Source organism: Xenopus laevis, chromosome 4L (genome assembly GCF_017654675.1).
Source record: "Xenopus laevis strain J_2021 chromosome 4L, Xenopus_laevis_v10.1, whole genome shotgun sequence".
In the NCBI taxonomy this organism is placed as follows: Eukaryota; Metazoa; Chordata; class Amphibia; order Anura; family Pipidae; genus Xenopus; species Xenopus laevis.
In genome coordinates this window covers 65,224,234-65,248,791 of record NC_054377.1, presented here as the reverse complement: position 1 = coordinate 65,248,791, position 24,558 = coordinate 65,224,234, and the positions used below count along the sequence as shown (strand labels likewise).

Sequence of the window (24,558 nt, the reverse complement as noted above, 5' to 3'; positions counted from 1 at the left end):
TAAATTACCCTGTGTGTTAGACATAATGCTTGCACTGAAGGGAATCTCTGACAAAACAGTGCATAGTAGCTAATAAGAAACAAAATGTTTTCTAAATTGTTGCCCTTTGGAAAGTCTGATTTCATATGCATCAAACTGTAAATAAGAATCATTGCAATGTATTTGTTGCAGAATATTTCCGATGAAATGCTGTGTACTGTGTAAGGGTACTAAAAAGATTACTGAATTGTGTTTTTGTTTCTAACACAAAGCCACAAATACACAATAGAAATTCATATAAAGTAGTAAACATTATGATGTGTCTTGGGAGAAGGCAACGTTTTTCAGTACATTATAGTAAAACAGACCTACCTTCAAGGGGGTGCTTGGTAATGTGCTTTATACTCTGTTGTTTGGTGTTAAGATGTATTGAAATTATATGATGCAAATAATTCCTTGGTGGGTGTTTCACTGGCAATTTCTCTTTCAAATGCTGAACTTATATAATAGGTTTGGGTTATTTGCAGTACATTAACTGTTAAGCAGAACTGTAGGTTAAATTAAAATGCAGGTTTCCTCCAAGGACTGGAAATGGCTCCTATTTTGTATTGGAATTATTTTTATTTGTATTATTTGCTTTTTACTGTTGAAAAGAACAATGACATGCAGGCTGCTGTATCTCAACTGCTTGTCTAATTAACTCTTTCCTTTATCTGGATGTTGGATTTGCTGTTTGACTACTTCAGAGAGAACATATTTATACAAAGATGATCTTATTTGCTGTTCTTATACAAATTAAGATCAAGGACATTTTGTGAATTTATACTGTAACTTGCTCCTTCCAGTTAATGGTCGAAACCTATCGGGCAGTCTCATCAGCTGTTCTGCAGGTCCAACATTCTTGTAAAATTTCGTGGTGGTTAAAGATGTAGGACCCAACCCAATATTAATTTTTCCTTTTTTTGCTGAATACATTCATAAATTTAAAATTAACCTTCCCCAAAGTGCACTAGTTTCTATAAAAAATATCTCTTTATTTTTCTCCTCCTTTTTAAGTAATAAGTTTGTGATTGTTTATTGTTCTCTGCAGTTTTGATGACCAGTTTTTGTTGTAAATGCAAAACTACCGGCAATGCCATATTCATGCACAACAACCATGCACAGCAGCCGAACTCAAGCAAACTCCCATCTCATGTGCAAGTCATTTATGAATGTTTGTGTGCAATGTACATTTCACCGTGATTCACAAAAAGAAAGGCAAAGACGTGGATAGCAGTTCAATATTTAAGGGTTTAGGGAAAACATGTACAATAGTGCTAATATATATGCTAATAAATATGTGCTGCGTACAGTTATAATTGACCCACCACAGTCTTTAACGCTGTCGGGTCTTCCACCTCATGTACATTGCTAGAAAAACCTCTTTGCAATGCACTGAAAGAACCCATTTTTTTTTTAAAAAAAAATTGGAATGGAAAGTACCAAGAAACTCAAACTCATGGAATTGTTTGTTGTGGACAATAGGTACTGAGGACTGAGGTAATGTACCAGCTCAACATCTTCTCATTGATTGTCCCTTAGTTCTCATTCTCAAAGCTCTTGAGACAGGAGCACATCAGTCCTCTATACCTTGCACCAATTTTTTTTTTTAGGTGCATAGTCCAGTAAGGTTGGCAACAACACATTCCTGTACTGCCTGCCTGCCAGAGAGCAGACAGTAAGGAGAGTGCTCTGTAGCATGATGCACCTGCCTGAGTGTCTGAATAATGTGTAAATTCGAAGGTGGGGGGATGTCTATATGCCTTAAACTGGCCATAGACGCAAAGATTACTTACCCTACCCTCCTGTCATGAATGTATTGCTGGGATGCAGACTTTAAAGACCTGCAGCCACTTGGCATCATGTAAGGCAAGAAATAAGTGTGCAGAAAACATGGTAGTTTGGTCTTGTTTTTTTTTACGTTGTACCCTGCTTTGTTTGGGCTTTTTTTTTTGCTATGTGCACCATTCCATGATCCTAAAGAGCTGTATGGCACCTTATTTGGATTCCTTTTAGTGTATAACTAACAAGATCAAGCTGAGCTGAATTATTTCCCCCCCAGATGTAAGGAAAACAATGGAAGATTTACAAGCCGTTGCAAAGAACTTTGAATCTAAAGAAGTCTTTACAAAAGATCTGCAAAGCATGAGTGACGTAAGTACTTGGTGATAGAACATGTATAGTTGTCTAATACACGTAATCCAAGTGTTTTTAGATAATTGCCAAGTCTGGAATGGTGGGAAATTGACCAATGTCATTCTTATTTTACAGGAACCTGGTGATTTTTTTGACATTAAGGAAGAGTCAAATGAGAATACAGCATATAGCAAAGGTATATATCATTATTAATTCATTTGGCTGTCTGCAAGTTCTCCCAATATCTTGATGGGTTTTCCCTGAGTACTTTGGTTTTCTCCCACAATTAAAAAACATCACGACAGGTTAATTGGCTCCTGATTAAATATAACCTTGTATTGGTGTGTTCATGTGTGTTAAGTAGGGACCTATGACTATATGAACCGCAGACTACCTTCCACACCCTTCTGTATGTGCCTGCATTTGTATTGTATATGAGTGCATATATATGTAGATATAAAACACTTCTTTTTTTTCCCCTACCTCTCTGTGAAATTTGCATTGCATTGACTGCTTTAATGTCAGCTAGTTGTTTTGCTGCATTGATCTCTTGCTCTCTGCTATCAAGGCCAATTGTTTTAAGAGGGATTAAAATTCATAGCAAAGCTGAAGAAAGATTCTCTGTTGCATCTTTTATTACTAGAGCAGGATACTTGTAATGAGAATAAAGATTTTGGATGGCAATAGAAATTGAGTTGCATAATCACAAAGAAGAGCAGCACTGGTAAAATACGAACCAGTGTTTGCCATTAAGAACAGTGGCTGGGACTCGCTTAGATTCTTAAAATCCATTTTATGGATTATTTTTTTTTTGTGTGTGTGTGTGTATATATATATATATATATATATATATATATATATATATATATATATATATATATATATATATGTATATATATATATGTATATATAAATTTATTATATTGCCCAATGATGGAAAACAATGTAATGTTTTTCTCCAGAAGTGCTGTGTGTGAAGCAGATATGACAGGTCAGTGCCACACAACTGGTTAAATTAAGGAATGTTGGCCTGGAACATAGTATTTGTACCTGGATAGAGAACTGGGTAAAAGATAGACTACAAAGAGTGGTGGTAAACTAAACATTTTCTAATTGGACCAGTGTTGTTAGTGGAGTACTGCAGGGCTCTGTACTAGGTCCCTTGCTTTTCAACTTGTTTATTAATGACCTGGAGGTGGGCATTGAAAGTACTGTTTCTATTTTTGCAGATGATACAAAATTGTGCAGAACTATAGGTTCCATGCAGGATGCTGCCACTTTGGAGAGTGATCTGTCTAAGTTGGGAAACTGGGCAGCAAACTGGAAAATGAGGTTCAATGTTGATAAATGCAAGGTTATGCACTTTGGCAAAAATAATATAAATGCAAGTTATACACTAAATGGCAGTGTGTTAGGAGTTTCCTTAAATGAGAACGATCTAGGGGTTTTTGTAGATAACAAGTTGTTTATTTCTGGGCAGTAAACTTGATTGATTCAGCTCCACTGTTATCTTTTTAAAGGAGAATTTCCAGTGCACGTGTGATTAATGGCCACCATCCATTCACATATTGTTAGATACTTGAAGCACAGCACTGGTCCGTATTATGAATAAAAAGCCTTTATTGCATATACATGGCAACAATCTGGATACAGCGACGTTTCAGGCCCTCTTTGGCCATTTCTCAAACTTGAGAAAGGGCCAAAGAGGGCCTGAAACGTCGCTGTATCCAGATTGTTGCCATGTATATCCAATAAAGGCTTTTTATTCATAATACAGACTGGTGCTGTGCTTCAAGTATCTTAATTCTGGGCAGTGTCATTCTGTGGCTACTAAAGCAAATAAAGTTCTGTCTGGCATTAACTCAAGGGATGAAACATTATTATGCCTGTTTATAGGTCCCTGGTGAGGCCTCATCTGGTGTATGCAGTGCAGTTTTGGACTCCAGTCCTTAAAGGGATACTGTCATGGGAAAAAAAAAATTTTCAAAATGAATCAGTTAATAGTGCTGCTCCAGCAGAATTCTTCACTGAAATCCATTTCTCAAAAGAGCAAACAGATTTTTTTATATTCAATTTTGAAATCTGACATGGGGCTAGACATTTTGTCAATTACCCAGCTGCCCCATGTCATGTGACTTGTGCCTGCACTTCAGGAGAGAAATGCTTTCTGGCAGGCTGCTGTTTTTCCTTCTCAATGTAACTGAATGTGTCTCAGTGAGACATGGGTTTTTACTATTGAGTGTTGTTCTTAGATCTACCAGGCAGCTGTTATCTTGTGTTAGGGAGCTGTTATCTGGTTACCTTCCCATTGTTCTTTTGTTTGGCTGCTGGGGGGAAAAGGGAGGGGATGATATCACTCCAACTTGCAGTACAGCAGTAAAGAGTGATTGAAGTTTATCAGAGCACAAGTCACATGACTTGGGGCACCTGGGAAATTGACAAAATGTCTAGCCCCATGTCAGATTTCAAAATTGAATATAAAAAAATCTGTTTGCTCTTTTGAGAAATGGATTTCAGTGCAGAATTCTGCTGGACCAGCACTATTAACTGATTCATTTTGAAAAAATTTTTTTTTCCCATGACAGTATCCCTTTAAGAGGGATATAAATGAGCTGGAGAGAGTGCAGAGACGTGCAACTAAATTGGTTAGAGGGATGGAAGACTTAAATTATGAGGGTAGACTGTCAAGGTTGGGGTTGTTTTCTCTGGAAAAAAGGCGCTTGCGAGAGGACATGATTACACTTTACAAGTACATTAGAGGACATTATAGACAAATAGCAGGGGACCTTTTTACCCATAAAGTGGATCACCGTACCAGAGGCCGCCGCTTCAGACTAGAAGAAAAGAACTTTCATTTGAAGCAACGTAGGGGTTCTTCACAGTCAGGACAGTGAGGTTGTGGAATGCACTGCCGGGTGATGTTGTGATGGCTGATTCAGTAAATGCGTTTAAGAATGGCTTGGATGATTTTTTGGACAGACATAAAAAAAAGGCTATTGTGATACTAAACTCTATAGTTAGTATGGTTATATATAATTTCTGTCAAAGTAGGAGGGGGGGTGTATAGATGCTGGGTTTTCATTTGGAGGGGTTGAACTTGATGGACTTTGTTTTTTTTCAACCCAATTTAACTATGTAACTATGTATGGTAATGAACTGCACAAATGTATTTGGTTTGAAATGGCCTAGATGGTTGGGGGATTATAAGTGAAGAGTTTAGTTGCCTTTAGAAATGGTTGCTATGACCGTGTTTGGTGTTTTTAATATGAATATAAATAGTTGTGTGAATTCACCTGACAGCAAAGTGTTTTAATTAGGATGTTTCAAATTATCCTCCCAAAATGAACTCATAAACAGGAAGCCACCGCATTGCACACAAACCTCACTCAAAACCAAAGGTACCGGACTGTTTTGAAGAGGAGGTTGCTGAAGATGAAATGGAAGTGAAAGCTAAAAACAAATTCTTAGACAATGAGGAACTGTGGGCAAGATTGGAGGAGCTTGAACGGGAAGAAGCGTTACACGGAGAACTTAATGAGTAAGTTTTTACTTTTCTGTTTGTATGTGCGAGACATTTAATATAATAAATGTATTAAGATATCAACTTTTGATTTTGAAGCTGAGTTGCCAAACATAGGTGCATTACAGCAAGGGAACACACAGCGGATTCTTTGTTTTCCTCTCCGTCATTTTGTAGGCAGGCAGATGAAAGTGAATCCACTGTATGCCCCCTTACACTTGCTAAACTACAATCAAAAAAGCATGTATAAATTGGGTATAATTCTGAGAGATTGGGGGTACATTGCATTTCGTACAGACATCATTGCTCAGAACCACCTTAAAATTTACATTTCCAGCAATTCTAATGCAGATTGCATGTTTATGTGGCAACACTCTGCCATTATTTGGTACAAAGGTGTCACAAAAATGGTGTATTGGTTACTTGGAAATCTATCAGGAAAGGGGGAAATGTTTGCAAAGAATTGATAAAAGTAAGGGATCTAGGACAGACGAACCATGCAGGGCCTGGACATTTTGAAGAATGCAGTGGGGTCCATTTCTTGCCTCCTGTAATAAAGGAGTGAACCTTTATTAATAATAATACTTGTATTAATTAAAATAAATATATTAATACAAATATACAGGATCAATAATTGATATACTGCTTATGAGCTATAACTTACACACACACAAGTAAAGGTAGAATTTAAAAACGTTTACTTAACTTCATATAATGGTAATTACAAGAATAGCCAGTTCTGCACAATCAGGGAGATTGTGCAACCTTTCGTTCATCACCCTCAGGTTCCCAATAATCAAGCGATGATCCAAATCCTGGCACCCACTCATGGGTCGGAGGCGAAGCTACCCATGTAAAGTGAAGGTGTGCTTTATAATCGACAGCTAGAGAGACGATTAACCCCAAATGCTGAACTAGGGGACATTGGACTCAAATAACTATCCCAAAACCTTATACTTGCTCAAACTTAAGGTTTGATTCACTATAAATCAGATATATATTGTAATTCATTAAATCAAATATTGACCGTGCTACACCTCCTGTAGGCAAGAAGAGTTATTTATACTCTTTGTGGTTGTAAGTGCAAAAGCTAAGAATAAAAACAAGCATACAATAATCAAATTGAAGACACCAAGCAATACAGTCATTTCACGTGTCCACAGTTTTGCACAATGGGCATCCACCACTAGTCTCCCTCCATTTTGTGCATTGCATTTTGTGTTAATTCTGAACACTGTTGCCAGGTATTATCATTGTTACTTTTCCATGGAGAGAACATAATGTTCTAATTTCCCTTTATTATCGCCTTAGGGATTGATCTGGCATTCACTGAGTTGGTATATATGAAGTGTATGAATGTAAATATCAAGAGACCAAAATCCCCATATTCACTATGTATGTACATTTAGGCATTGAAAACGCTGTCCTGGAAGGAGGACACACCACTAAAAATCAAGTGCCTGGGTTCTTGTGAATAATCAGTGTAGAAGAAAACAGAGCATAGCACTCATTAGATCTTTAAAAAATGAAAAATGAAAAAATTGTTTTATTTCAAGTGCTATGCTCTGTTTTTGTGTGTGTGTGTTGTATACTATACTGTTAAAACAATTGTCTTTTTTCCCCTAATTTAATATTAATTTTATTTTCAGAAGGGTTCTCATCATGTTCTGTATGCTCTTATTTATTGCAGTGTCCGTGAGATACAAAATGAGATAAAAGAACTAGGATTTTTTGAAGAAGACAAAGAGAATCGAAAGACTGACCTTAACGTGTCCCAAGAAGTTAGAGAATCTCCTACTCTAGGAAATTATCTAAATGCAAAATCAGAGTCAGCCGTTATTACCAGTGATGTCAATGTTTCAGTTTCTCACCAGAGTGATGGAGAAGAGGACTTTAGTAAAAACTCTGTGGCAACCATACATTTTTTGCACACTGTTGAACCAAAAAGAGTGAGTATCACTAGAAGGTACATGGAAATATAATAGTTGTTCTTATTTATCACCATTTTTTGGAAATGCACTCCTGTTTTTCTGTAATAGTCTTTTCAAGGATATTGATAAAGCTGTTGATCTGTTTTGTAAAATGTTAAATGCTTATGTTTGCCTAACTTCTGCTGATATATTTTTACTGGTGTATATTTTTACTGGTGTATTATGAAGGTCTAATCATTCTTGTAATCAATCATTCCACACTGTTACGCACTGTTATAAAATTACTCCTCATTAACAACTATGTTAACCACATTTGATACCCTCTGGGGATGCCCTAATACAGCTTCTTTACTGCACCAAGGAAAACGGGGGTACTCCAGTTGAAGGAGAACAAAAGCCAAGTATTAAATGTAGTAGCCCTGGAGAGGCCTTCCTTTCAAACTGCTTAATCTTCTCTCTGAAACAATTGCTCACACCGAGCATGTATCCGTTGAAACTACTCAATTTTTACTTGATCTTCATTATTCTTTAATTGTGAATATTTTACTTTGCATTAAAATCAGTTGTAATATTTTGAGCCAAGGCCTGTAATTTGTCCCAAGATTCTTGCATATAAGTCTAGCTTTATGTATACTGCTTATTATATAACTAGGATGGAATTGTTCATGTTCAAGAGCCAAAAACTCCTATTTGTTTGATGTTTAGATATTTGGTGTATGACCTAAAATTAGTATGATTCCCCATGGGAAAGATTAGATTTCAGAGTTTTGCAAAACCATTTTCTTAGGTATAAGGAACAAAAGAACAGAAGCCTCTCAAAAAATAAATAAAAAATGAAGACCAATTGAAAAGTTAAGAGTTGGCCATTCTACAGCATACTAAAAGTAATTTAAAGGCAAACCACCCCTTTATCCACTTTAGGAACAGGTTGAATATAAGATGCTGTTAAGAGGAGGTTTTGAGTTGGTTTTTTATAGAAGTTTGTAAAAATCTTAGATTTTAGCAAAGATTTTCAGTTTGAATTTGTAGTAGAAAGATTTTTTCCAGGAAGGGTGTAATTGTAAAGTCTATGGCCACTAAGTCTGACTCGTAGAGTTCTGTATTAAATGGAGCTGGCATCGCCCAAGCCTAAGGACCCTGCTAGCTGCAGGAATCATGTTTATTTACAACTCTTAGCAAGTGTGTATACCATCTTTTTAATGTACCCAAACAGATGGCCTCTTTCCTTGTCCTTTAATTCAGCATATAATGTTATTCTTGAGCATTGGGCTTCATTATGAATTGTCTTTTACCTCTAAGAGCAGAACATATCTTTCACATTTAGAGTGGACTTTTGTCAAATAAACATTATTTTGTGAGCATGTACAAGCAAAAGGGAGAACTTGTGATTTAGAATTATTTTCTCCTAGGTAAGAATAAACACTGGAAAAAACACTACTTTAAAATTCAGCGAAAGAAAAGAGGAAGCCAAAAGGAAAAGAAAGAACAGCAATGGGAATGGTCAATCAGTTCCAGAGCTGCCCACTATAAAAACACCAGCAGATGTTTATAGGTAGGTGATCTAAGTGTACATTTATTATGTTCTCTTTGCATTTCATAGCATGCAAAGGCAAAAACAGACCGTTGCAAGGATTTCCCATCTGTGCTGTCATGCATTGTTAATTTATACACTTTATACAGCCTTATATAATAATTTAAAACACGTATGGGCAACTTGTAGCCCTCTAAGTAATGATGAACTACAACTCTTAAAAGCCCTTACTTGCTAGTAGTATAGCAATATTACGGCAGCTCCCAGTGAGTTCTTCTATCATTAAAGAAATCATATTACACTTTGTAGACAATGGCTAGTTTAGATGTTGCAAAGCTGTAAACTGCACATTTACTGATTTTAATTTATTAATATTTGTTTGTAATAATAATGTGACATAGTGATATCTAACTTTCTGTAAAAACTTTTTTTTATAATGTATTTTATTTTTTCCATGCAGAGTGTTTGTCGATGTTGTAAACGGAGAATACATCCCAAGGAAATCCATTATGAAGTCTCGTAGCAGAGAGAACAGTGTTTGCAGTGATACTAGCGAGAGCAGTGCACCAGAGTTTGATGGACGGACTTACTTTAGAAATGTTAGCTTTGAGGAGAATACATTTAGTGACCTCAGTGACAGCTTTCATGAAGAAGAGGACCGTGTTCAAAAGAAACTGTCTCCAGTTAATGGTCCATTGGAGGTAATGCCCTTTTTTCTCTCTGCAGCCGCAAGTTTTCTACTTGACAGTGCATCTGTTCTGTTATAAAAGGGTCACCTAGGACTGGCAGGATTCCATAGCACTCATTCCAGCTCTGCATCTTATGCTAATATTTGAGTGTTACTTGATTCACACATTGAGTTTTTGATCTCTTTTATAGCTAATATATACATGCAAATTATTAATTGACCTAATATCACTGACCAGATTAGCTGCTTTTGTGACATATTTTGCCATATGTTGTTTCCTATAGCCATTGGAATCACAGTGCCCTGGATTAGACTGTTGACATATTGTTGTACAACATGTTCTTCTGAACAAACTATAGGTCTCAGCAGCAGATTGCATGTGAAACTGACTGCAGCTACTTTTATTGTCCATGCGTCATAAAAAGCCTATATCTGTCCTGCACTAAATCACTTTAGAGATCTCCCCTGTGAGTTGTGCCTAGTATCTGTTCCTGACAAAACCCCATAATTTAGACATACTGCATTTGCTACTTAGTCTTCCAAACTAGTTTCTAATGCTTACAGCCTCCTCCTATACTGCCAGTACCTCCTGTCCTGACACAGAAAGTGGTGAAATCACATATCCAAAGGGGTTGTTCACCTTATTCATTTTTTGCCATGATGCACCCAATAATATTCTAAGGTAACTTATAATTCAGTTATTTTACTTTTTGTTGCAATTTTAAATGCCATGTCACTGTTTTGGATCTAGTTATCCTGGCAACCAGACAGCAGTATGGAAACAGTAATGAAAAATCAATAGAAAAATAGAATGACAATAAACTGCAGCCTCCCAGAAAATAAGAGACAAATTAGGAAGGCAAATCAAATTAAAAAAAAAATAAAAAAAACGGAAAAAAGTGACAAATTAAAAAGATACTGAAAATGTGCCATCTTATAAAATACAGGTATGGAATCCATTATCCGGAAACCCGTTATCCAGAAAGCTTTGAATTGCGAAAGACTCCATTTTATACAAATAATCCACATTTTTAAAAAAGCGATTTCCTTTTTCTCTGTGATTATAAAAAATAACCATGTACTTGATCTAAAGTAAAATATAATTAATGATTGAAAGCAAACCCTGCCTAATTGGGTTATTTAATGTTTAAATGATTTTCTAGTAGACGTAAGGTATGAAAACCCATATTACAGAAAGATTTGTAAGGAGGAAAACCTTAGGTCCCAAGCATTCTGGATACCAGGTCCAATACCTGCATTTAAAGGGTGATTTAAAGATGAACTTTTCCTTTAACTTCCCAGGCTATTCCGGAAAGCTGACCCCACCCACCACCCGAACTGTAGGATGCCAGCTCATCCCGATCTTGTGGGTGAAATCCAGCAAATCAGCACTTATGTAAAACTGATAAAAGAAATGGGTTTTATCTTTTCTGGAAAGTTAAAATTCTGATTGGCTACCCTCAACCTACTGTGGTGTCCAGAAATAGCTGGTGTTATAAGACTTGGAGGCACGTTTATCAAGGGTTGAATTTCGAATTCATGTGAGTTTTTTTTAAACTCCCTTAAATTTGAATGAATTCGAAATTAAAATTGGCATAATTTATTATTAAAATCAAATTATTAAAACTCAGACAAATTTAAACAACCCAAAAACTCTAATCGAATTTGATTTTAATTCTATTAAACTGTATGAGTTTTTTCTCCGAAAAAAAAACTTGAATGTTTGGAAGGCTGCAAATATCTTTTTACGTTTCGGTAACGCATAGTACTTCATCAGTGATTAAGGGCAATGCGGTCCTGAAACGTTTGATCTGTTGAATTGTGTCAAGAGCACCATGGAAACTTGGGATCACCCCATGTGTTGCATAAAAAGGTATTGGCTTTTAATTTATTATTGGATTCATTGCTGGCGTGTGACTGGGCCAGTGCCAATACCTGTATCCCCTCCTGCTTGACTTTTGGTTATAGGCTGCAAACATCTCCAAATGGATCCCTGGACCTCTCCCATTAACTTAAACAGCTTAACATTACCAAAACACTTTTCTCTGTTTTTAGGCCTTTTCCGGTACTGTTGTGGAAAAAGAATCTTTATATATGCCAGTCACAAGCATTGCCCATCCAGCTTTGCCAACGATCCAAGAGAAAAACGCTGAGGAACAGACTACAGAAGTATCTGAAGAGAGCACAAAACGTGTTTCAAAATTCAAAGCTGCGAGAATACAACAGAAAAAATAACCATGTGTCAATCAATTTCATTAATCTTTTCTCAGTACTGAGGAAACATAGAGCAGGGCTGGATTTTGTTTACAAAACTATTTTGGTGCCAGAGGTGCTCTATTGCACTCTCCTTTGCACTCAAAGGATTATCACAGTTGAAAATCATATTTTTCCATTTTAATCCTTATATTTTGATAATTTTTCAATGTGATTTTTTTTTTTAATATGCAACAAAGAAAAAAAAGAAAAAGCACTTTTTATGTGAGCATCACGTGCTCCTTCCATTTGTGGAAAGTGTTTAGTTTAGCCAACCTTCTACTGAATAATAAGGTTTTCTTGTAATAAAGCCTAGAATCACATTATCTGCAGAGATACCCAACACTGAGGCCAAAGGTGAACTAAATGATTTCATTTATATTTGATGTTCTTTGCTAAAGTGTTTGTGATACATGGGAGTCACAGAGACAAAAGCATTTGCCTTAGGATGATATTAGTTAATGATACTGTGTTATCTGATTATCTAAACCCCTGGAACAGAGTTGCTAAGGGTCAGGCCACACGGGCAGATTCGGGGAGATTAGTCGACAGGTGACAGAAAACGAAGCGCTCGGAGTGCCTGCCTCCAGGCGATTTTCATTTTAGCTGACGGAAGGCAGATCGGGGAGATTAGTTGCCGCGAAGAAGATTAGTTGCCGTGAATCTCCCCTAATCTTCCTGTGTGGCCAGACCCTAAACAAACTAGTGTATATCTAAATATGTAAAAAGATAAAGCTGATGCCATCTTGCTTGTTGATGTAAAAAAAAAAAAATCAAAGTGGGTGATAGGTTTCGCAACAGGGCAATAATGACAAAAAAGAGTAATAAGATATATATATATATATATATATATATATATATATATATATATATATATATATATAAATATAAATATATATATATATATATATATATATATATATATGTATAAGTTAAGCCTTTTGTCTGAAAAGGCTTTCAGTAAAGCACTCATGAAGTGTGCATAATGTCAGAACAATATATGGTGTGTGTGTACATCTAAGCTGGTTCTCTACAACACTCTTAGCATTCTCATATTCTTTCTTATCTATGGATGAAAATTGGTCACTTTGTTTATGCGCTTTGGCAAACCATTTACACACATAGGGGGGTTATGTATTAATGTCTGAATGCCAAAAACTTGAAAAACCTACATTTTTCAGGACTTATTATACCCCGAGGATAGGAAAACTTTGAATCTGAAAATCCGGCATTTCAGACCTGCCGAGGCTGTATATAAGTCAATGGGAGATGTCCGGAACATATCCTGATCTGCACTGGATTTCGTGGTTTTCAGGAAAAATCTGAAAAAATTGAGTTTTCGAGCGGGAAATCCAAAAAGTTAATATGATTAGAATTTTTGTATGATTTTCATAATTTTTTCAAGTTTTTTTTCCTGCATAGGAAATGTTTGGGAAAATGTATTGATAAAAAAGGGGAGATAAACTGTGCGGATTTGGTCGGAGTAGATTTAAGAAAATAAAGAGAAATTTTCACATTTTGATAAATAACCCCCTTAATGTATTTAAAAGAAGAGTGGTTAACCCAATTTTTTCTCTGCCACTTGTGAAGTCTTGTTAAAATAAACAGAACAAAATGCAATTTCTAAATGTCACACTTTTGCAGCATGCCACTTAATACTCCTGGACTGAAAATCCAAAGTATAGTTGCTTATCCTTTATCTTTGGTGCCATTGAAATAGTTCATGAAAATGAATTCTAGAATAAGGAGAAAATACTTTTCACACCATGGGACATCTTGAGTCATGTGTCCTCCTATCATGTGTCAGAGTGCAAAGTTGTACAGAATAGAGAGAGACAATGTAATGTGGCATGAAGGCCTCTGTGCACAGATTGTGTAGCTACTACAAACCACCCGCTATCACTCTTTGTATTAAAGATGGAGTATGCTGTAAAGATGCTGTACGTACGCTACAATACCACACCAAGATCCTGACTATAATTTGCCAGTTTTGTCTACACAGCTGATCATTCATTCTAATCCATTGAAGCGTTGCAAAAGTTTCACTTTTTTTTGTCCCCACTTTACTAGACATTACTAACATACAGTGATTCTCCTTCTGATGTATTTTGCTGTTTAAAATCCATACATTTCTAAATTATATGTGATTTATTTCCTTATGTAGTAGCAGTCTGAGAAGCATATTAGAGAAAAAAAAATGTTTTTGTATATTTTCTCCAAAATGTACCTCTATTTTTTTGAATGTTAAAAAAAAATAAAGTTTTTACTGTGAATATGTATTTCATGTAGTAATCTGCATTAATATAATGATAGGAACAGTGAATATTCCCTAGCCTGTTTTGGGTACACATTTGTCCCCCACATAATGACGGAAGCTAAGTAAGAAAGTGGAAACATGAAATTAGTATGTTGCATTTTTTTTTTTTTTAGTTTTGATGGCTGTCATATATAATAAACATTTGTGGTGGTTGTGTAATGCATTTAATTGCTGATGTAATTGCAGTTTAATGTTACCATTTGTTTTAAAAAAAATACAGGTATTGGACCGGTTATCCAGAATGTTTAGGATCTGGGGTTTTCCGGATCACTGATCTAATTTAGCTTTTCATACCTTAAGCCTACAATATAAAAATTATGTAAACATGAAATAAATCCAATAGGCTGGTTTTGCTTCCAATAAGGATTAATTCTAACTTAGTCTGGATCAAGTACAGGGTACTGTTTTATTAAAAGGAAATAATTTTTAAAAATTTTAATTATGTGGATAAAATTGAGTCTGCCTTTCCGTAATTTGGAATTTTCTGGATAACTGGTTTCCTGATAACAGATCCCTTACCTGTATATCCTCAGTGCAATGGCAGCTCACAGTGGTGCCTGCCTCGGCATAATTCACACTACTGGGGTCAATAATTTTGAGATGTGGTTGGTATTAAATATTTGCAGGGGTGTAGGGTGAAAATATTTATAATATAACCACAATGAGACACAGCACAATATATAAAAATATATTTATTCTAGAAAAACAGGTAAAACCTAGCCGGAATATAAACATAAATACTGGAATAATAAGGCTAATAATAAGGCTTAATATACATAGTAACATAGTAAGTTAGCTTGTAAAAAGACAAACGTCCATCAAGTTCAACCTTTTAACCTTTTTTAACCTGCCTAACTACTAGTTGATCCAGAGCAGGTGATAGAACGAGTCCACATCTATAAAGCACATAAAAATATCAAATATCTTACCCAAGTCCTAATTTGCTAGATGCCAATTGATAGAAGTGTTATTATTGTAAAGTCAAATTACATATACACCTATACAGTTTTCCAGTCTTTCCAGGCATCAATATTCGTTTGCATATCCTGTTGGCTTAGACAGTTGCAGAAGGCCATATTACGATTCAATGTGTTCTTCCTCTCAGCATGTTTATTAATTTCATAAACAAGTATGAGAAATTACAATACAAGTGAAAAGATTACAAATGACATAAGTTACATCATTCAAAGTAAACAACAAATTACTTCAAAGTTTAAGCAAGAATTATAAATCCCGAAATTGGAAATAGCATAAAATAACAAAAAAAATAATACTCAGAGTACAAAAAACACAGTACCAGCCCTTAAATGATAATTAAAGGGGGGCGTGGCCATGACGTTGACCTAAGGAGACGCAGATTTCCAGTGCTCCGTTGCCGACGGTCCCTTATAGCAATAAGTTGAGCATTTTACCCGCAGATTTTGGCTGTTATTTTCCACTCAGCTTCCCTGACTATGACTAGAGGAGGTAAGCCGAAAAAAACGGCTCCTACGAGCAAAGATTCGCTCACACAGACGCCGAGACAGCGAGCAGGTACGGCACCCAAAATGGCCGAAGATTCTCCTGCCACTCCTCGGGCCTCTCCTCGGGCAGATTGGGAATCGGACCACGTGGAATCGGAACCGGAGACTTCCACGACTTACTCTGGTGACGCAGTATTAATTTCCAGATTTAAGCAACTTTTGCCTACCGAGTTATTGGCGGTCGCCACCAAGATCACTGACCACGTGACGCAGGAACTGCGCGACCTCGGTAATAGAACGGCGGCAGTGGAGGACAAGGTTGATGAGGTCCTGCTCACAGTCAACTCCCACGATCTACAAATTGCCAAGCTCCAGCAACAGCTGCGGGACCTCCAAGACCAGATGGAGGACTCTGAAAATCGGTCTCGGAGGAATAATATCAGAATCGGAGGCCTCCCAGACACGGTCCAGGACCTGCACCTTGAAATTCCACTGCTCCTCACGGAACTTCTTCCAGACCACCTCATCCTGGATAGGGTTCATAGAGCCCTGGGACCCAGACAACAGGGGGCCCCACCCAAAGATGTCATCGCCAGGATGCATTATTTTACCTCCAAAGAGGCGGTCATGATGGCTTCCAGAGCCGCTGCGCAGTTGGAATACAAAGGCCACAAATATTCCATCTACGCCAATCTAGCTGCCGCCACGATCCAGCGGAGAAAGCCGATGAAACCTGTTACTACCCTTCTGCTCACTCACCGGATCCAAGACGGCATGCAGCTTCTCCACTGCCTGCAATTAGCAGACCCCCAGCCCGCCTCTCGGAACCCTCCATCCCCACCTAAGGGCTCTGGTGGTCCCCCGATTGCACCCCTCTGGAATACCAGTCCTGCCCGGGACACTTGAGTGACTTCTGTTATGGGTAATATCTTTCCTCTATTATACCATGCTGGGGCCGTCTGGTCGGTGCCCCCCCCCACAAACAGGCCTACTTGTCACCTTTCCTGGCTTGCCAGTGAGCCCTGTTTACTAATGTCGGCACTCCTACTCATAGTGCCTCTTGTACAGTGTTATGTTGATGTTTGCTCAGTTATTGTTTTACCTCACATTATTGAGTTGAGTACTTATATTTTACTGCACTTTCTATCTGTTGTCCTGCTAAGAAAATGGCATTATTTTGTGTATCTCATAACGTAAAGGGATTTAACTCCCCGCTGAAACGGTCTAAAGCCTTCAGACAGTATAACCAAATGAAAGCAGACCTACTTTTTTTACAGGAGACCCATTTCTCTAGATCCTCCTTTCCGAAATACTTTCATCACGCTTACCGTAGGGTGTACCTAGCCTCTTCTGAGACTAAACATGGGGGGGTTGCCATCTGTGTCCATAATAGAGTTAATTTCCGTTTGGACTCGGCCAAAGCTGACCTAGAAGGGAGATATTTGATCCTTAATGGCTACATACAAGATTCATTAGTAACGCTGGCAGTGGTGTACGGTCCTAACGATAACCAGAAAACTTTCTATAACAAATTTTTCCCCCTCTTAGAGGAATTCAGTAGCGGTCCTATTTTGCTTGGAGGGGACTTTAATGAGGTTGTTCACCCCGTTAATGACAGACTAACTACTGCTACCTCACAATTTGCTAACTCCAGGAAACCGCACTACTTTGCTAAATTGCTAGAAAGAAATAGACTTGTGGATGTTTGGCGTGAATGCCATCCCCGACTCAGGGACTACACTTATTTCTCCCCTCCCCATAATTCAAATTCCAGAATAGATATGTTTGTCCTAGACCAAAAGTTGCTGCCTCAAGTCGCCCAGTCTAATATCCGTACTTGTGTTTGGTCTGATCACTCCCTAGTCACTTTGCATCTTTCCAATATAGTGGATAGACCCTCTACCTACCGCTGGAGACTTGACGACAGTATGCTGTCTGACCCCCAAATAAAAGATACCATAGAAAACGAACTGAAACAGTATTTCCTACTTAATGACACCTCTGAAGTTACCAGCCCCACATTATGGTCTGCCCACAAGGCCTACATTAGAGGCATATTTATACAAACGAAGGCGAGACTGACTAGGGCTAGAAACAAAAAAATATCTGACCTCTCCCTCCTTTTGCAAACCAAAGAGGACTTGCTCAAACTCGCCCCTCATGATGGCCCACTTAGAAAGCAAGTTGACTTACTACGTACAGAAATAAACCTCTTATTCACTGAAAGGGATGTCAGGAAACTGCAATGGGTGAAACAGAAATTTTTCCATAAGGCCAACAAAGCTGACACCATGCTAGCTCGTAGATTGTCCAATAAATTCCTACAATCCCCTTTTACCCAGATTAGAAATAGCAAGGGCCTTATAACGGCCAACCCGGTCAAAATAGTTGAAGAATTTAGCTCCTTTTACCAATCTCTTTACCAAACGCGAACCTTGCAGGAAGCGAATATAGACTCCTTTTTGGAGAATCTGGATATCCCCTCTCTCTCCCACACCCAGAAGGAGTCCCTAATATCCCCTATTGATCCACAAGAGATTCAAGTGGCAATAAAAGCGCTGAAATTAAAAAAATCCCCGGGTCCGGATGGTCTCACCGGGAAATATTATAAGACATTTGGCCCCCTCCTGATCCCGAGATTGCTTACACTATTCAATGATATTCAACTTGGCCTCCACAAATTCCATCCCGAATCTCTGGCCTCGCACATTGCAGTAATTCCTAAACCCGATAAGGACCACTCCGCTTGCAAAAATTTTCGGCCCATCTCCATATTGAACCTGGACATTAAATTGCTAGCAAAGATTATGGCTACGAGATTGAATGTTTTTCTGGGCCAACTGATCCACAAAGACCAGTCGGGCTTTATTCCGAAACGACAGGTGACTGATAATACCCGCAGATTGATTAATATCCTACACATAGCTAAATCTACTGATATACCCTCCATGCTTCTCTCTTTAGATCTGGAGAAAGCTTTTGATACGGCCTCATGGCTATATTTACGTAAAACTCTCTCACAGTATGGCTTCCCCGAGCCCTTTCTTAATGTAATCCTAGCTCTCTATGATACTCCTACGGCACAAGTTCAGCATATGGGCTTCCTCTCCTCTAAATTTTTGATAGGCCGGGGCACACGGCAGGGGTGCCCTTTGTCCCCCCTCCTGTTTGCCCTTGCCATCGAACCCCTTGCGATTTCGATTCGATCACATCCCCAAATTTCCGGAGTCAGAGTGGGAGATATTGATTATAAATGTGTACTGTATGCTGATGATATCTTGCTTTCCATTTCTAAGCCAATGACTTCTCTCCCGTTCCTGTATGATTTGCTACAGTCATTTGAGACAGTCTCTGGACTCAAAGTGAATGCCAACAAAACAGAAGCCTTAAATATCAATCTTCCCCCCCAGTTTACTAAAGCTACTTGAAATTAACTTCCAACTCCAATGGCAACCACATAAGCTAAAATATCTTGGAGTGGAATTACACCGAGACTATGATTCACTCTCACAGGCTAATTACAACGCAACTTTTTACAAGATACTATGCTTACTGCGGTCATGGAGCAATCTCAAGCTCTCCTGGATGGGCAGGATCAATGCCCTCAAAATGTCGGCTTTACCTCACCTACTGTATCTGTTTAGGACCCTCCCGGTCTCCCCCCCTACGGGAATGTTGAACTCTACAAAAGCATATGAATAAATTTGTGTGGGACGGTAAAAGGGCACGGTTAAAATTTTCAACGGCAGCTCGACACCACTCCAAAGGAGGGTTGGGTATCCCTGATCTGAGGAAATATTATACTGCTGCCCAAGTTGGTCAGTTGCTCCATTGGCATGACTCCCCAGACAACCCGATCTGGGCCACCATTGAGCAAGCTACCCTCCCTGTGGGATCTTTACATAACCTGCTGTGGTCTAAACCTCCCCCCAAGAGAGGCAGCTACAGTCCAGTCGTTTTGCACTCCTTGAGAGTCTGGAAGTCTGTTCCCCTTTCGCACAAATTATTTTCCCCCCATAAACCGGTGGTCAACTATAGCCTCAACACGGAGTTCTCACCGGGGACTGAGAAAGGGTCTTTTCAGTGGTGGAACCTGAACAACCTCCACAACATATATGCTTTGACCAAAACCGGCCAACTAATGTCGTGGCAACAGTTGCAAGACTCTTACAAAGCCCCTCAGTCTGAATATTTCCGATACCTACAAATCAGGAGTTACATATCTTCCCTCTGGCCTGACAAAAAATTTCCTAATCCCACCATGTTTGAGAAAATGTGTTTACAAATACTCCCACGGGAGAAGGCTCTTTCTGCGATATATGACCACTTGATTCATCTGGTTCCTCTTAAGGACCTCCGTTTTATTCAATTGTGGGAAAAAGATTTGCGTATCTGCATGGAGGCAGATCAATGGATTGATATCATTAACGACAACATACATTGTTCAGTGAACATTTCTATTCAGGAAACCTCCCAGAAGGTACTACACCAATGGTATATGGTCCCCTCTACATTGGCAAGGTGGTACCCTGCTTGCTCCCCCCTGTGCTTTCGGAACTGTGGCCGCCACGGTTCGTTTCTCCACGTGTGGTGGGAATGCCCCAAGGCAGTCCGATTCTGGATTCGAATATACACGATGATTACAAATGTGACAGGACTTTCGCTTAAGAAAGACCCGGGGGAAGCATTGCTCAATAAGAGAATCCCAAGGACTAACAAATTCACCAGGAAATTGTTAACACATATTTTCTCTGCCTCCAAGCAGGTCATCGCTGCAGCTTGGAAGTCTCCCATCCTGGATTTTCCTGAGGTTAAAAGGAGGCTGGACAACGTCCTCATCCTAGAGAAATTGACTAGCTATACGAACGGTTCGCAGAAATCTTTTCACAAAGTCTGGTCCCCCTGGTTATCTTACCGAAATATTTCCTCAACCTAATTTCTTTTGCATGTCCTCCCACTCTGACTCAGGGGAATCCCTATAGTTTCTTGCCCTATGCTGTCCCAGTTAGTGCAGAGATGTTGACAGTACTCACAAGTGTTATAGGCAACTGTTTATTCAGTTCTTGGTTTACTTTTGCTTATTTCTTTTCTCTTACTTCTTTTTCTGTTTCTTTTCCTTTCATTTTTGTTTAATTTTCTTGTCAGCTACTTGGGCTACATTACTATACTACTCAGGAATAAAAGTTTTGTACTTATGTGCCATGATACTACTGCAGCCTGGGGATTGTCCAGTACCTGCAGTTTCTGAGTTTGACTATGTGCCAATTTTTGCTACCTGCTGATATTTGAAAATAAAAATTTTAAATAAGAAAAAAAATAAATAAAAAAAATGATAATTAAAATTAAATACAATGTGTTCTTATACTGAAAGGATTATAAAAGTATTGTTCAGGGGTCTCTGAGATATTGTTACTTTAACAAGCCATGTACTTGTTACCAAGCTCCAAAATATAATCATATCCCCTGGGGGCCCCAAATCAAAGGCAGTGAGGAGAGATTTGGCAAGAATGCTACCTTAAGGGGGTTATTTATTAAGGACTGAGTTGTGTTTTCCATGAAAATTTGAGTTTTCAAGGTGTTTTTTTTTGTCAAAAAGCTAATTTTTGGGTTTAAAAAAAAACTACATTTTTTAAAGATTAATTAAACCACAATCTTGGAAATAGCTTGAATCTGAAAATACTGTACACCATCTTAATCCTGTCGAGGTCATGTAGAAGTCAATGGCAGAGGTCATTTGAACCATTAGATATTAATAGCCTTCGTGCCCAAAAACTTGATCAATTCGAGCCAAACATATTAATGATATTACAATACCTATTCACAATGTGAGGGAAACCTGAATTTTTATGCATCTTATGTGCTGAAAAAGCCATACCTTTACATAGCGATTGTAAAACAACAGGAAGTATCCTCTGTAAATAACCCAGAGCCACCCGCACATAAAACATTTATATTCCATAAAATAAAATGGCCAATTAAGTTTCTGTCAGCAAATGTTTTGGTAAGGCTTTGATCTTCTTCTTAGAAGGGATGATGACCTTTAACACTCCAGTAATCTCGACTCCATTACTTAGAACTTCACCTGTAGAACAGCATGCATATTTTGAGAATAAAAGTGGGGCCAAATGCCATTGTAATCAAGTACCAATTCCTTTTCTCATTATTTTGCAGGATTTTATATAAGAAAGCAACCTGTGATATGATTTTAAAAGGGCAATATACACCAAACATGACTCAAGTAAATAGGTATTGTATTATAAATGTGCTGTGCCTTTTCTTTTTATGTTGAAAATCTATATTATTTCTTTTACAGGTATGGGATCCGTTATCCAGAAACGCCTTCACTAGAAAGCTCCACATTAAAAAAAAAAAAAGGCCATTTCCCACAGAATCCATTTTAATGAATTAAGTCATATTTTCAAAAATAATTTCCTGTTAAACAGTACATTGTACTCGATCCAAACTAAGATATAATTAATCCAGCAAAACCAGTTTATTAATTTTATTTAATGTTTCAATGATTTTTTTTAGTAGATTTAAGGTATGAAGATCAATATTACAGAAAGATACATTATCTTGAAAACCCAGGTCCCGATCATTATGGGATTCCCATCCTATGAGATCCCATACCTTTAAAGGATTAATGATTTTGGTTTAAATTTTTTTTAGGGCTCTTACTCATGAGCGTTTTTACCTGCGCTCCCCTGCGTTCCGTTTTTCAGCGTTCAGCTGCAGGGGAGCGCAGGAATAGACGCATTTCATTATTTCAAATGGGGCTGTACTCACACAGGCGCGTGTAAATGCCGAACGCAGGAAAAATGCAGCATGTTGCGTCTCAACCTGCATTCGGCGCTTACATGCGCCTGTGTGAGTACAGCCCATTTGAAATAATGAAATGCGTCTATTCCTGCGCTCCCCTGCGGCTGAACGCCAAAAAACGGAACGCAGGGGAGCGCAGGTAAAAACGCTCATGAGTAAGAGCCCTTATAGTTATACTTTCTCCTCTCTAATTGTTGCATTTGTTGCAGGCTTACCAATTAGGAGGAGTTAATTATATAGGTGTGTTATATTTCACAACTTTTTCTTCCTTCCACCATGACTTTGAAGAACCATAAAGGTAGGACACGGTGTCACTTCTTTTTTTAAATTTTTTTTTAAACACTTGGAAAAATGTATTTTCAATACAAATCCAATGTACTAGGCCCATGTCAAATAGAAAAACATATTGGGGCTCATTTATCAACACTGGGCAAATTTGCCCATGGGCTGTTACCTATAGCAACCAATCAGTGATTAGCTTGTTAAAGCCAGCTGCAAGAAGAACAATGAATGCAGCAATCTGATTGGTTACAGCCCATGAGCAAATTTGCCCAGTGTTGACAGATAAGGCCCCATTGTCTCTTTAATATCTTTTAAACTGGACGTAGAACAGGCAATGCAACAGCCAAAAAGATTTCATTATTTTTACATCTGTTTATGAATGGATGAAACTTGAAAGGGACATTGACTACAAACAAATAAAAGATAAAATGATATTTTAACCATCCAGAATTACAGTTTGGAATTCTAAAGTACTTTGATGTATGTAAGGTGCAGCTAACCTGGCAATTGATGGCATCCCTAAAATAGCAAGAATTCTACCATGTGTGTATGTGAACTCTGCCTCGCTGAAGGTAGGGTTGAACAAAGATAAAGCTATTTTTATAAGTAGAACATTGAGGTGAACAAATTAATACATCTTACCCTAGCTGGCGTTCTTATGGGATCATTTTATTCAATTCATTGGAAGCCAGTGTTTTCATTTGAGCACCTGTGCTGTAAAGCCTTTAGCCCCATTGTAGAGTCCTGCACAGAACCAATTTATAAGACCCGAACCCGCAGCCCGTGACCCAATCAGCAACCTGCATATTTATCCTCTTTGATCCACTGCCCAACTCACAACTGCCTTATCCGCAACCCACCGACCACCATTAAACAGGACGTGATGTTGCTGCAAACCGGAAGTGACGTCATCAAAAGTGCTGGGACAGAAAAAAGTTTTGTAAAATTTTAAAAGGACTAAAATATAGACAATAAAACATAAGATAAGAAATGTAGATGAGATCCACGACCAGCTGACCCGCATCTATACCCACACCCAAAAAACCTACTCTCAAACTGTAGGGTACCCGGTTTATTTTGCATTGCTATTCTTGCTATGTGTAGTTATTCTTTTTTTATTGTGATTTTTTAAGTTGTGTTATCATACCACATACATTGCAAACACAAAATTTTTTTTTGTATGCTATGTTTAATGGTAACAAAAATTAGGCAGCCATAATGTTTAGAAAAAAAAAGGGTAGGAAGGGATGAGGGGCATGTGAGACTAATCATTGCATAGTTTGAGGCCTGGAGGTTGGTGCAAAGGTGTGCATTTATTCTTATACGAGAAAGCCATGGTACAGTATTCATTCTTTAATAGCACTTAATTATGCTTTGTGTGTGATTGCCCACGACTGAATGGGTAGTGTTACAATCAGAGGTCAATAAGTGGGGTCTTATGTTCAAACGTTTCTCTCAAATAATATTTAGGTATCTGTATTTAACCCCTTTCAGACCATCTTAGTGTAATTATCATGAGCTCACTCAATGTATTCAACTACCAGTCCTGCCCTCACATCTTAAATATTCCTTGTTGTGAGTGCAGTTAAGTACAATGCAT

The 24,558-nt window shown here is 38.0% G+C and overlaps 1 protein-coding gene across 2 annotated transcripts in view; it reads left to right on the top strand.

Moving 5' to 3' along the window:
• The window catches only part of uri1.L (URI1 prefoldin-like chaperone L homeolog), a 45,745-nt gene extending 31,395 nt beyond the window's left edge, over positions 1-14,350 (top strand). Inside the window, exons 5-11 of one of the 2 annotated variants that reach the window (XM_041589329.1) lie at positions 2,081-2,172; positions 2,290-2,350; positions 5,512-5,692; positions 7,365-7,623; positions 9,015-9,157; positions 9,597-9,837; positions 11,880-14,350. In XM_041589329.1, the coding sequence (XP_041445263.1) occupies positions 2,081-2,172; positions 2,290-2,350; positions 5,512-5,692; positions 7,365-7,623; positions 9,015-9,157; positions 9,597-9,837; positions 11,880-12,059 (1,157 nt within the window). In that variant the 3' untranslated portion in view covers positions 12,060-14,350. 2 annotated transcript variants of the gene reach the window in all.
• The last annotated feature ends 10,208 nt before the right edge of the window (positions 14,351-24,558 follow it).